This window comes from Callionymus lyra, chromosome 16 (genome assembly GCF_982586985.1).
Source record: "Callionymus lyra chromosome 16, fCalLyr1.hap1.1, whole genome shotgun sequence".
NCBI classification, from domain to species: Eukaryota; Metazoa; Chordata; class Actinopteri; order Syngnathiformes; family Callionymidae; genus Callionymus; species Callionymus lyra.
The window spans coordinates 18,162,257-18,175,963 of NC_141833.1; the positions used below are offsets into that span (position 1 = coordinate 18,162,257).

The window sequence follows — 13,707 nt, forward strand, 5'->3', positions numbered from 1 at the left end:
AAATTCTACCAATTTTTTTTTAAATGTTTTTTTGGTAGTTTGGCCAATGATAACTATGTTCTGTCAAGGACAAGTTTCTGGACTGCAAACTGTGAAAAAAATCAGCACTTTAAACATTTTTTTTGGCAGATACAGGCCTAAACTAGCTTGATTTAAAAAAAAAAAAACAATACTTTTTTTCCCCTCTTGTATGTCATGTTTTTTATTTTTTGTTAGTGTGTCAGCTTCAGTTAATCGCTCAGATTTTTAATCGCTGATAATTTGATAAAATGAGTGAATCACAGACTAACTCAACTGAACCGACACAGGATTTAATAAACGACTAAATAACGGATGTATGTTATGTTTTGTATAAAGACGCTTTTAAGGGGAAACTGGAGCACCCAGAGGAAACACCCTGCATGTTTGCAGACAGTCTCTTGGCTTTAAAGTCCAAGTTAAGTTTGGCTCTGGAACCCTCCACGTCCTGGACTCTCGGGCTCTGATCTGGAACCCCTTCAAGAGTCTTCGTGATCATCAGCGCCTGAACTCGAAGCTCAAGGGTGACCCCCACAGCATGCTGTGCTCCTTCAGGACCGGCCCTTCCACGCGGTGCTGCCGCCGTTTGTGCCGACACTGGATCTGGAGGCCGCAGTAGCCCGCCACGGTCCTCACCATCTTGGTGAAGATGGTCCCCATCAAGAACCCCAGAGAGAAGACCATTTACTCCAACACAACTCCAGGCTGTGCTCCAGTCTTGGACTTGACTGTTGTTTTTGTTTTTATCCATTTCTGGAATGAATGTCTCTTTTATTCATCCTCTGCTCCTTTGATGTTTCATAGAGCTTTGATGCTCTTTAATGTTCAATTCCCTACAGTGCATATGGTCCAGTTGTTGCTTAATTCCCTTTAAAAATTGTTTTAATGATTTAAAGGAGGAATTGTCGCCCGCTGTAATTGCAGGCGTCAGCCTGAGGGGGGCGATGTTGCGACGCCACAGTCAACGTCCACAGACTACAGAAGAAGAACCATAGCAGAAGCTGCCAAGTGATCATGCGACTGTTTTCAAGATGGTAAACTGTGAAATAATGCTGCTTTACGACTTGTCAACAATCCCGCTAAGTTTGTATACGTAAAATAAATATAATTAGATTCTCATTTTGGGGGTCAGTTTGTCACAAATGAAGATTTGGAGCTTGTTGTTAGCTTTAGCATGTCAAGCTAGCGCATCTCGACTTGGTTTACTGTTTATTATTATTGTTTTATTTACATTGTATTATTGTTTTCTGGTCCATGTTTCTCTTAAAAATGTGTTGCTTAACTCTGTGATTGTTGAATGTATCTCAACAGGGGACTCAACTGAAAGACGTCATTATTAAGCCAGACGCTCCAAATTCACTTTTGCTGGACAAACACGCGGATTATATCGCTGCTTATGGATCCAAGAAGGACGATTATGTAAGTAAATAACAAAAGAAACTACTAAATATATCTGCTGTTTGTTTAATGTGTTCTCGCTGCAACTGTCATGATGCATGGTAGGTTTCAAATGATCTATGAGAAGCATAGAAGAAACTATCTTTAACATCTCTCTCAGGTATTTGTGTAACATTTTAAAGATTAATTGATGAAAGTATCATCTGACAGGTCCTGTCAAGAAGATGGCAGTGATATAAGTATATTTTTTTCTGTGATAAATATTCAAATAGATACAGATAATTCAATACCAGTGAAAATGAACTTAATACTTGTTAAAACCGACATTTAAAATGTCACTTGTCTAATATTTACCTTTTTTAAAAAAAGGTTTGCATCATTGGAAGGCTTGCTTAACAAATAAATGATGTAATAATGATGTTAATCATTTTAAATCTTAATAAATTAGCATTCAATTAATAAAATGTGTCTCTCAAAATTATCATAAAAAAGCAAAGTCGAAGCCCAGATTCAACAAACACGCCATAAATATAGAAAATGTACAGTAATACACACATAAAGTACAGTTATGATATATTTTTATTGATTATATTCCAAGTAAGTCCAAGGGTCCGAAAAAAACAATGTGCAAATCGATAAACTTGACTCGCCGATAAATGTATATTATATAGGGATTCCAATTAATATTTTACTTCCCTTAAATGTTTGTCGAGTGTAAAAATATATTCAGAGATTTGTGTCGCGTGAACTTGATCAATCCAACAATTTCGATATTCTTTGTGAACCAAGACATGTTTTCCTACGTCATCAGTAACGTAAAGTGGTGACGAAAACGACACAAACGCAGTTGAACTGAGAATACAAAGGTCCGGACGCTAGTACGGGATCAAACGTGAAACACTGTGTATGTTTGAACTGCTTTATAAGCAGCAAAGAAGAAACTTTTCCACCTGCTCTTGTTGGTTCTGAGTCAATCTCCCTTCATTGCTGCTGGTCTTCTCTCCTCCAGGAGTACACGCTCTCCGAGTACCTGCGCATGAGCGGGATCTACTGGGGTCTGACGGTCATGGACCTGATGGGTCAGCTGCCCAGGATGAACCAGCAGGAGATCATAGACTTCATCAAATCCTGTCAACACGATTGTGGAGGAATCAGCGCCAGCATCGGACACGACCCGCATTTGCTCTACACCCTCAGTGCTGTGCAGGTAATAATCAACCAGCAACCGTCGACCTCCACCATTTTTGCGACAGCCTCTCTATTTTTCTTTAATTCACCCCAGATCTTGTGCTTGTACGACGCTGTGGATGCGATCGATGTGGATAAAGTGGTGAAGTACGTGATGGGGCTTCAGCAGGAGGACGGTTCGTTCGCAGGAGACAAGTGGGGTGAGGAGTTGGATTGAGTCTATCTCTATGATGAAATATCAACAGGAATTGTTAATAGATACTTGAAAAAACCTCAGCCTTTTAAAATACTATTGTCCCTCAAATAGAGAACAAAACATAATTAATATCACTTTGTTTAAAAGTAAGGGGTGTGATGATGGAGTCCACTGTATCCTCTCATCCTCAGTCATCGCCGGGATTTCCCCGGTTTCTATTGTTCCTTTAGCTGCGCACGATGTAAATTGCGGGTAGTTTAATTGCAACACAAAAATGAACAAATGCTCTGAATATTTGTATGTTAATTGTAAATTTAAAAAATCCAATTAATTTATTTTATAGGCACTTTATCCGAATTTGGACCATAAAATGGCTATGATTAAAAGATTTAAATTTGGAAAATCAGAGAATCAGTACAGTTCAGTACAAAACTGTATCATGGAAATAAATCGCTGTATATCTATGTATCTATCAAATATCTTTATCTATCAATAAAGTTCTACCTACCATAAAGTTCTACCTATCTGTGTATCACTATTTTTCTCACACCCCTATTTAACGTCTACAATTGGGTAAAGAGTCCAGTTTGTTTTTCTCACTGTTAAGGAAGAAAAAATGTTGATATTATTGTGTATCTACAGGAGAAATCGACACCAGGTTTTCCTTCTGCGCCGTCGCTACTCTTGCTTTGCTGGTTCGTATAATCATTTACAAAAAATGATGTTGAACGTTGTTCACTGACGGCCGTTTTCATTCGATCAACAAAAGGGAAAGATGGACTCGATCAACGTCGACAAAGCCGTGGAGTTTGTTTTGTCCTGTATGAACTTTGACGGAGGCTTCGGCTGCAGACCAGGATCAGAGTCTCATGCGGGTCAGGTGGGTTTGAAAGATAGAATACATCTTAATAGGCTGAGCAAGTAAATGTTAATAATAAACTTTGTTGAAATATTAATGCTGACATTAAACTATCCTTCCATGCAAGATCTTGACCCATTTAAGGGGAAAATTAATAATTATTTTATGCTTTGTAATGTTTAATAATTGATAATGATAATGATAATTACAGGTGTGGCGACAAGAGAGTTCAGAGAAAATAATCTTTATCTCTTGTTTTTACATTATTTATTAGTTTAAATAAAATATGTGTTACTGACAAGAGCCAACGTTGTGTTTGCAGAACAAAATGTTACGGGAGAAGAACATTGAAATAATACTACCATCTTACTAGGGCTGTGATTTGGAAGAAATAATATGATATATTCTGGCTTTTACAACAAAGAAATGAACAAATACTTTCTCTAATCAAATGTGAAAGTGTTTGTAGGAAAGTGCTTCTCAAAATATTAACAAAAATGTAAACTTTAACATTGAAGTGCATTAACAACCCGGAGAAACATGTTATATCCAGTATCTGTTAGTGTTTAATTCTATAAATTTAAACTTTATTTAAAGACAAAATGAGTTCAAACATCAGCTTTAAAAGCTGCTGGACTCTGGTGTATCCTTTCTTTTTCACTCATTGCTTCTATTTCGTCGTTTTTTTTGTTCTTTTGTCACGGAGCAAATGACGAATGTCACCAACTAGTGGATGAAGGTTTAATTGCAGCACACAAACAAATAAACACTGGAATATTTGAGTGTTGAGTGTAAAATAAAACCTCAAACATGATTGTCTTTTTACACACACTATTTAAATGTGAACCATTAAATTACTTCAAATTGAAAAGTTAATGTTTTTTACTTTTCAAATATCGATATAGTGCTATTGAATATCGATACAATATCGGGTAAATATTGTTGTATATCCTTATTATACACTAAAAAGTTTGGGGTCACCCAGAAAATGTTGTGTTTTCCATGAAAAGTCACACTTATTTACCACCATGAGTTGTAAAATTAATAGAAAATATAGTCAAGACATAGACAAGGTTAGAAATAATGATTTTTATTTGAAATAATATTTTTTTTCCTTCAAACTTTGCTTTCGTCAAAGAATCCTCCATTTGCAGCAATTACAGCATTGCAGACCTTGGGCATTCAATCTTCAGTTTCTTGGCAATTTCTCACATGGAATAGCCTTCATTTCTAAGAACAAAAATAGACTGTCGAGTTTTTCTGGCCATTTTGAGCGTTTAATCGTCCCCACAAATGTGATGCTCCAGATACTGAACTAGCTCAAAGGAAGGTCAGTTTTATAGCTTCTCTAACCAGCTAAACCGTTTTCAGCTGTGCTAACATAATTGCACAAGGGTTTTCTAATCATCCATTAGCCTTCTGACCCAATGAGCAAACACATTGTACCATTAGAACACTGGAGTGATAGTTGCTGGAAATGGGCCTCTATACACCTATGTAGATATTGCACCAAAAAACAGACATTTGCAGCTAGAATAGTCATTTACCACATTAGCAATGTATAGATTAGTTTAAACTTAAATTAGTTTAAAGCACTGTTTAAAAAAACAATAAGGAAATTTCTAAGTGACCCCAAACTTTTGAACGGTAGTGTATATCGATATTTTCTTACACCCCCTATCTTCACACACTTTTTAATTCGTTTTTGAAAATTGTCTTGTACAATGCGATTATTCGTTATCAATCTCAATTAATCTGGGAAGTCATGTGATTAATTGCGATTCAAAATTGTAATGGTTGCTAACGGTTGTTAATACAGGATCCTTGAATGGCTCACATGTGGAAAACTGTCAGAAACATGGTCATATTTAAGTTTCCCCCCACATTTCTTCCTCAGATTTACTGCTGCACTGGCTTCCTGTCTCTGACCGGGCAGCTGCACCACCTCAACGCTGACCTGCTGGGCTGGTGGCTGTGTGAGCGACAGCTGCCCTCGGGAGGCCTGAACGGACGACCAGAGAAGGTTCGTCCAAATATGACGCCTCTCAATTACAAGGAAAAAAAACAAACAAATTTTGCTTCGTCTCTCGCAGCTTCCCGATGTTTGCTACTCCTGGTGGGTGTTGGCGTCGCTGAAGATCATCGGGAAGATTCACTGGATCGACAAAACCAAACTGTGTAACTTCATCCTGGCCTGTCAGGACGAGGAGACCGGGGGCTTCGCCGACCGCCCCGGAGACATGGTGAGCCGTCAATCACATCTCAACTCCAGGAATCAGGATAGTTGACACTTTACATGATATAAAATGTATATTTTTGGATGTTTTTTTGACTTCAGAGGTGAATTAGTCAGGTTGAAATGTTCAAAAATTACAATTAATTATTGTTTAAAAATATAAGAAATATCTCTCTAAACCAGGGGTCCCCAAACTTTTTACTGTAAGGGCCACAACTTCTTGATGGGGGGGGTCAGTGTCAGAAAACAGAAAAAATGCGACTATCACAGTGACTAAATGTAAAATGTATTGTTTTCCAAAAACAACCACACATAAGCAAATAACCCACAATTTGAGTCCCTTAAAATGTAAAATCTTTCAAACCAGACCTTGTATAGGTAACAACTTTGTATTTACCTACTAGCCAAAAAAAGAGATGAACCACCCTAACATGGGTGGGGGTCCTTTTTTAGCAGACATATGATATACGACTCCTTTAAAACTTATTTTACAAAATAAGCATTCATACGAAAAACTTTTTTTCAAGCAGAAAAAGGTGTATTTCACGCTTGTGTTTTTTTTAATATTCTTCTTTACTGCTACCGTTTAATAACGTTGATGGTTCAATGATCTCTATTGATCTTTCGGCTCCTCCCCTCAGGGGTCGCCACAGCGAATCAACCTCCTCCATCCAACACTGTTCTACAAATAGAAATATTAGAAAGTTATAATAATGTATTTCATGACTCAAACTCTATTTAGTAGTTCTGGGGGAATTTATCAGCCTTGACTTGTTTCGAATGCCTTTTTTTCTTTTTATTACGCAACAAAAGTTTTGTCTTCTTGTCATAAATAAATAAACCTGCAGTGCGTCATCCCGCCAGGCGTGGCGCTGTTTTCAGTGGAGGAATATCAAAAACCGAGTTATTGACTCCATGGTTTGATTCCAGGTGGATCCCTTCCACACATTGTTCGGGGTGGCAGGTCTCTCTCTCCTCGGGGACGAGCGCATCAAAGCGGTCAACCCGGTCCTGTGTATGCCCGAGGAGGTCCTGCAGAGAGCGGGTCTGCAGCCGGAGCTCTTGAGCTAACCGTCACTCACACACACGGACACTGACCACGGACGCTTCCCTCACGAGTCTTTCACTCCGTGATAGTCATCATGCCATCTTCTCCCGAGGAGACACTTGTTAAAACATTCCTCCTTCTATTTATGCATCACGTGGTGAACGTTACAGGACGACAGAGGGTTGAACTTCCATCTCTGCTGCTACAAAGCGCCGCGTCAGCAGTTTTTAAAACACGTAGAGTCGCACCCGAGGACCTACGAGGGTTTCCAAGAATCTCTCGAGCAGGTTTGTCTCGTCGTGACTTTTGCTCTCAACTATTTATTGTAGGTCTGCTTGAATAAATGTCTCCATCACAGCGTCGCCTCTTTTGGAATTCTTCACCTAGAAGTCGAACAGATGTTGCGTTTTTTGTTCCTTCCTCAGGTATAAATCCCTAGTATTATAAATGATTTATTTAACTTCACTACGTTACTGATCTGACCTAATAATTTGACACATAATGTGTATTTATTTCACAATATTGTGTTGTTTTATTCTCAGGACTCACCAACATGTTTGAAGGTTATTCTTTATGAAGTTCTTCCCCAGGCTGAAATCCCGGCAGACGAAAGGTTACGAGAGCGGAGTCCATTATGACACACTAATAATGGCTTCACTCGTCCTCCAGCCAGCTGTAATCACACCCCTGCTTTGTTTATACAACGAGTACCTTGGAGGTGGGGCGCTGTAACAAACCTCCATGCTTGCCTATGATAAACAAGATTTAATCTCCGGAAAACAAGTTTTTTCAGTGGGCGGGGCTTCAGATCATTTTCTAATGTAAATATTTCAGTGAAAAACACAAACGCACTGATGATACAATAGAGTTCAGCATCTATTTAAGTTGAACTTTCATAAAAAGCTGTCTGTGATGTCTCTTAAAGAAACAGTGTCTTTCTAATAGCCAGATCATGTAGGTGATGAAGGGTTTAACATGAAAGTGCAGGACAGAATATAGTGATTTATATTAAAAAATAAAATTGTTGCGCGTATGAATATATTTTTAAAGACGAACAAAGAAAAATCACTCCCACCACCTTCATATTCACTTTAATCTTTAATTGTATTATATTAAAATAATGTCCTTTTATTTTGATGGACATGTTGAACTTGATTAGATTTTAAATACTTTTTTTAGAAGCATCTTCTAAAATACATTTCAGTTTTAAACCAAGAGCATATTTTTAAATGACCCTGAGATAATGCGAGGGTTAAATTAATAAAAACAAAATTGCTCAAGTTTTTGAGAGTCGCAAAGTGTAAATCAACCGCCAGGTGGCAGTAACGTGTTGCGTTTTTTTTAAAAATTTGGGGACGTTTTTCCAGCCATGGTGACCGTAATGTTGCGTTCTTTACGAAGTATTTTTCACACTTTGGTAGTTTGGTCTTTTAAATGTAATCAAAGAAAGTTGTTTATCTGAGTTTGTGACTAAATTATAATCATATCATTTGCCATAAAAATCTGTAAACGAAGAGATTTTCGGATTCTAGGTGATCATCCGTAAATGCCAAAAAAGACTCTATAATGAAGGGAAAGTTTAATCATTAAATAAAAACCTTATCAACTTATTTAATTTACATGATGTTTGATAAGAAGCAGTTATTTTCCAACACTCATGAACTGACCATGAACGCATCACGTGCTTCTCTACCTGAGCTCACTGATGCTCCACTAACTGAACCCGCTTTTGTTCTCAGCAGCTCCAGGCTGAGGTGTCGTCGCTTCACCTGCTCCAGGAACTCGTCCGTCTGCTTCTGGAATTTCAGGGCAGCTCCGGCAGGTTCCTCCAGGTCTCCTGGGACCTGTGATGGACACCTGACCCGGTGTCACATTGCTGCGTTCAAGTCTCGAGTCTAGACAATCTTTGACTCCTTCTGGGTGACGAATTTAGGAAAGGTTGGATGGAACGTCTGGTCCAGGTCGGAGCTGAGATCTTTATTAGGAGATTCAGCGTGTCTTGGAGTCATGTTCACGAGTGAGGGTAAGATTGAGACGCTTTCCACTCGTTTTCTCTGCCACTGTCTGGACTTTCACGATGGAGATAGAAGCTCAGTCATCCAGGAGAGACCCGGACAAGAACCTCTGCTCCTCCAAGAGAAGCCTGATGAGGTGGAAGCCTCGGGACAGACCCAGGACACCTCATCAGAAGCAGATCAAAGTTCTTTATTCCTCCTGCTGCCCCCTCGACCTGATGACAACATGTTAAAAAAAAAAAAAGCATCTTGTCATCGACGTCTCGAGATAACTTTGTGTTTCTGGTTTCACACTTGACTCCGTCGTGACCCAGAGGTAACGTTAGAACCCGTCGCGACCTTTCTCCTCCACAGAGGTCACATTGTTCGTGGATTTAAATCCTCGCCGTGTCGCTCCCACAGTCGGAGGATTAGTTCTTTTTTTTCTTTCCATTATTCCAGGGCTTGAAAGAGGAGAGCGCAGAGAAAGAGGCCGATCTGATGATAACCCCCGGGAGAGCTATTGATTCTGCCAGACTCTTGCTGGGATTGAAAGCTGCAGTCGCTCTCAGCTCAGCTCTGTCGGTCCTCATCCCTGCTTTTATTTTTCCTCTCCCTCTGTGGCGCGAACGAGTGAATAACAAATACCAGTGACTTGTTTAGAGAAAAACACTGAGCTCATCTTCTTCTGTACTCAAGGTCACGCCGAGCATTCGCGGGACCAGACCCGGGACCTCCTCCCATGACACCAGGTGAGAGCAGAAATCAGCCTTTTGGCTTAGCTCTTTTTCCTCGAAAATATCCGGCAGAATGAACAGATTATAAAACTTGGCCTATATTTTGCTCTCCTCGTCTGATCGTACCTGGATTCGTTTGAGTTTTATTAGATCCAAACGCAGCAGAAATAATCCTCGTGCAGCTGTGACGCACCCGGAGGATCAACTCCGCAGATTATAAACGCTCATTTCAAGTCGCAGTTTAAGAGAGAGTACTTTTTTTTTTCATTATCTCTGTCTATATGAAGATTTACATTAAAAAAACTCTTCCTTTCAACAGTTTTTTCTAATAAAAACCTATTTATTTTATAATATATCATAGGCAATATACTTAAAATCATATTGTTGTCAGAATATCTCCCTCAGGACTCACCAAGAAGTTTGGAGGTTATTACTTTATAAAGTTCTACCCCCCAGGCTGAAATCCCGGCAGACGAAAGGTTACGCGACCGGGGTACCATTATGACGTAATAATGGCTTCACTCCTCCAGCCAGCTGTAATCACGCCCCCGCTTTGTTTATACAATGAGTAAAAAAAATAGACTCAAGGATTCATTCATCCCTCGGGCTATTCAATTGTACAATTCGCGGAGTTCGGAGTTCAAGTGGAGTGAAAGTATCTGGATGTTCTGTTCTATGTTAGTCTTTGTATCCTTTTTCTTTGTTGTTTTTCTTTGATCTATGTTCTTTATCTTTAGACTTAGATTGTGTAATTGTGTTCTTTCTCTTTATTTCTCTTGTTCTTATTTTATTTTGATTTATTTTTTTATTTTTTTTATAAAAATATGCTGTATGTATTGGCTATTGGATTTTTTTTTTTTAAAGTTTTACCTTACCTTACCTTACCTTGGCGCTACAAACCTCCATGCTTGACCAATCACTCGGAGTGGGCGTGGTTATGATAAACAAGATTTAATCTTTAGAAAACCCAAGTATTTTCAGTGGGCGGGGCTTAAGATAATTTTCTAATAATACAATAGAGTCCAGCATCTATTTAAGACACACTTAAATCAACACATTAGTTGAACTTTCATAAAAAGCTGTCTGTGATGTCCCTTAAAAAAACAGTGTCTTTCTAATAGCCAGACAAAGGCTTTTCTAGTATTGTTTGCTGGCAGGAGCCATATATATATAATTTAAGCAACTTTAAAAGTAAGTAAGTAAGTCATTTGTATTTATTAAACAAAACAAAACAAAATTCAATAAAAATATATAACAATTACATTCGTCTGATCCTAATTGGAACCATTTGTGTGCTTCATCTTGTTTAAACGCAGCAACAAAAAAACTTTTTATTTAAGGTAAGGTAAGGTAAAACTTTATTGATCCTGTTGATTGTTTTTTCCAATAGCCACAGAAAATACAGCAATTCTTCATAAAAAAAATTTTTTTTATACATTTATTTTATTATTATTATTATTATTATTATTATTAATACATTATTTTTATTATTTAAATTTGATGCGAAAACATGAGACTTCATTAGAAAACCTACAAACATAAAATCGTAGTGTAAACAATTTGAAAAAATAATAATAATAATGAAGAAAAAAAACAACATTTAGAATTAATGAAACGGCATTAAATTGCAAAAAAAAAGGTAATTATTGAACTAAAAGATAAAAAAATATATATATATGTAATTGTGAAAGATTAATTATTGCTATTATTTTAAACGTACTATTAAAGCGGTTCCATGTGTTTCTGGCTCGGGATTATAATTCTCTTAAAAACACCATCAGATTAACGGACTCGGCGTCAGGAAGCGGCGACGGTCACGTGACGCGGTGGGCGGAGCCTCGGCCTGTGCGCCGACCAATCGCGTCGCGGCGTCAACCCCCGGGACGCAGCGGCAGCAGCAGCAGCAGCTTCTCCCTGCGAGAAGAAGCGAGCCGAGCGAGCACGAATAACGGTCCAGTCGGATCCGCCTCGGAACCTCCGCGCGAACCATCGGGGACGAGGCTGGATAAATGTCCAGGGAAGAAGCGGCGGAAGGAGCGAGAACCAGCGGTCAGCCATTGTGTGCGCAGCAGCGAGGATGGCCTGGATGTGGAAGGTAAAGTCTTCTTCTTCTGCTTCTTCTTCTGCTTCTGCTTCTTCTTCTTCTTCGGCTCCTCTCGTGCATCTTCGACCGTTACACGAGCGCACACGCGTCTGCGGGCGTGACACGTGATGTCGGCGATGCTCCGGAACCAGTGACGCGTCGACTCATCAATTTGGGTTTAAAAAAAAAAAAAAAAAAAGAGTAAACAAGGCCCCTGTGTTCACTTCACTGCTGTCTGACATGATGCGTTCAAGGGCCTCGAAACACGCGTAAAAAAATACACCTGAAAACACGAGTCAACAGTTGTGTTCGAGGGAGGCCTCGTTTGGGGAAAAAAAAGTCCCCTCACTTGCAAACCAGATGTCAACATGACAAGCTCTACACTCACAAGTTGTTCTGTTTTCAGAGAAAGTTTTTTTCTGGTGTTTGTTTGCAGACAAATGTTCTTTGTGTTTGGTCAGAACAAGCGTCCAGTGTTTCTGTCATGGAATCAATGAAAGTTGTGTTGAACTAGTTAGTGTTTATGGATCAGTTTTGTGAGACGGTTTTGTCCCGAAAATAACTTTTTTTTGGATGTTTCTGGCTCGTTTTTAATGGTTTTTGTTTCTTTCACATTGATGTTACATACATTAGAACCAGAAGACGTTTATTTACAGTGTTGTAAAAACAAAATTGGAATATTCTTTGGTATTAAACTAACTAACTAAAATTGACTCAATTAAATTTAACAATTAAACAGCAACTAAACAGTTTCCCGAAGGTGACCTCCTGAGGGATCAATACAGTTCTACCTAACCTAAATTAATTAAGTTTGAGTTGAACAAACTATATTAAAAATAATAAGAAGCAGAGGTAAAATGAGTGACACGTTTATTAGGTGGCCATGTAAAAATAAACTAAAAATATATAACATAATACATACAAGAGATCCCAACACTAAGATCCAACTTGACTTACTTAAGTGTTGCTGGTTGAAATAATCCAAATTATTATAAATGAATTATTAAAATTCTAAAACATATGTTTAAAAAATTGAAACTTTCATTTTTTTAAACAATAAAAATCATCATTTATGTCCGTCCTGTAGTCTAGTTTCGCCCTGTGACACTGGAATGTATGGCCATTACGAAGAATTGACATTACAGACGTTTAATCACTCAAAACCTTGCAGGAGCCAAGGTCTGATGCAAGCACATAATTTGATAAAAAAAATAAATGGTTCTTTCTAGTTGTTTTTTTCCACTGTTAAATGTAGGAGATTTAAACTGCACTACTCTTGCTAGCTTAGCTAGTAGCTGTATTGTGGTAAAATTAACTAGGTGCTAACTCTTTGTGTCTTTGAAATTCCAAAAGTACCTTCATCATGTCTCACTGTCTTGATCCCTAAAGTTCTTTGTTTGTCCGAAGTCCGTTTCTCTTTGAGTCCGTCATGGTCTCATCTCAGTTTTTTTTCCTTAGATTTTTTTATGATCCTAAAGGTTCAGTCTCCGCATCTTGATTCGTGGTCTTTTGTTTGATTTAGATGTTTCTCTGGTGACGTCTCCACCCGTTATGACCTCATCGTTCATCCGCTGAAGAAGTGTCTCTTGAGCTCAGTTTGATGGAGAGAAAAAAACACTAAACTTCTCGTGAGTTTCTTAACGTCTCGTCTAGTTTCCTGCTCCACAGACGTCCTGGTTCTGGGTCCATAACCGGGACTTACGAGCCGACATGCAGGGTCTGCTCTTTTGTCCACCCGTGGTCGACCCGAGCGAGTTCAAGCGAGAAGTTTTTCTGCTGGAAGCAGCAAATTTTCGTGGCTGTTCTCCATCACTGAGGCTGTGGTTTCCAAACATATTCAGTAGATTCAGGGACCAGGAGCTGAAGTTTTGATGACAGGTTTCGTTGCCAGAAGAACGGAAAACTGCAGTGGAAAACTTTTTCCTCAGGAAAACACATGGTGCCGCTGAT

At 38.7% G+C, this 13,707-nt stretch overlaps 2 protein-coding genes across 2 annotated transcripts in view; both read left to right on the forward strand.

The window, feature by feature from the left end:
• The first annotated feature begins 974 nt into the window (after positions 1 to 974).
• On the forward strand, positions 975 to 7,300 carry rabggtb (Rab geranylgeranyltransferase subunit beta). Its single transcript, XM_087810847.1, has 9 exons — positions 975 to 1,052; positions 1,330 to 1,437; positions 2,426 to 2,623; positions 2,699 to 2,804; positions 3,443 to 3,495; positions 3,570 to 3,680; positions 5,557 to 5,682; positions 5,753 to 5,902; positions 6,826 to 7,300. Exons 1-9 carry the CDS (start codon positions 1,050 to 1,052, stop codon positions 6,964 to 6,966), a joined length of 996 nt encoding a protein of 331 aa, XP_087666973.1. The 5' UTR covers positions 975 to 1,049; the 3' UTR covers positions 6,967 to 7,300.
• Positions 7,301 to 11,657: 4,357 nt separating this feature from the next.
• Positions 11,658 to 13,707, forward strand: part of st6galnac3 (ST6 (alpha-N-acetyl-neuraminyl-2,3-beta-galactosyl-1,3)-N-acetylgalactosaminide alpha-2,6-sialyltransferase 3) — a 56,697-nt gene continuing 54,647 nt past the window's right edge. The window contains exon 1 of the mRNA XM_087810918.1: positions 11,658 to 11,769. Coding sequence (XP_087667044.1) covers positions 11,752 to 11,769 — 18 coding nt within the window. The 5' untranslated portion in view covers positions 11,658 to 11,751. The remainder of the gene's footprint in view (positions 11,770 to 13,707) is intronic.

What these genes read in the sequence shown, in the direction of transcription:
- rabggtb (XM_087810847.1), top strand. An exon ending in ACACCCTCAGTGCTGTGCAG is followed by an intron (nt 2,624 to 2,698) that starts GTAATAATCAAC and finishes AATTCACCCCAG; the next exon opens with ATCTTGTGCTTGTACGACGC. An exon ending in TGAACGGACGACCAGAGAAG is followed by an intron (nt 5,683 to 5,752) that starts GTTCGTCCAAAT and finishes CGTCTCTCGCAG; the next exon opens with CTTCCCGATGTTTGCTACTC.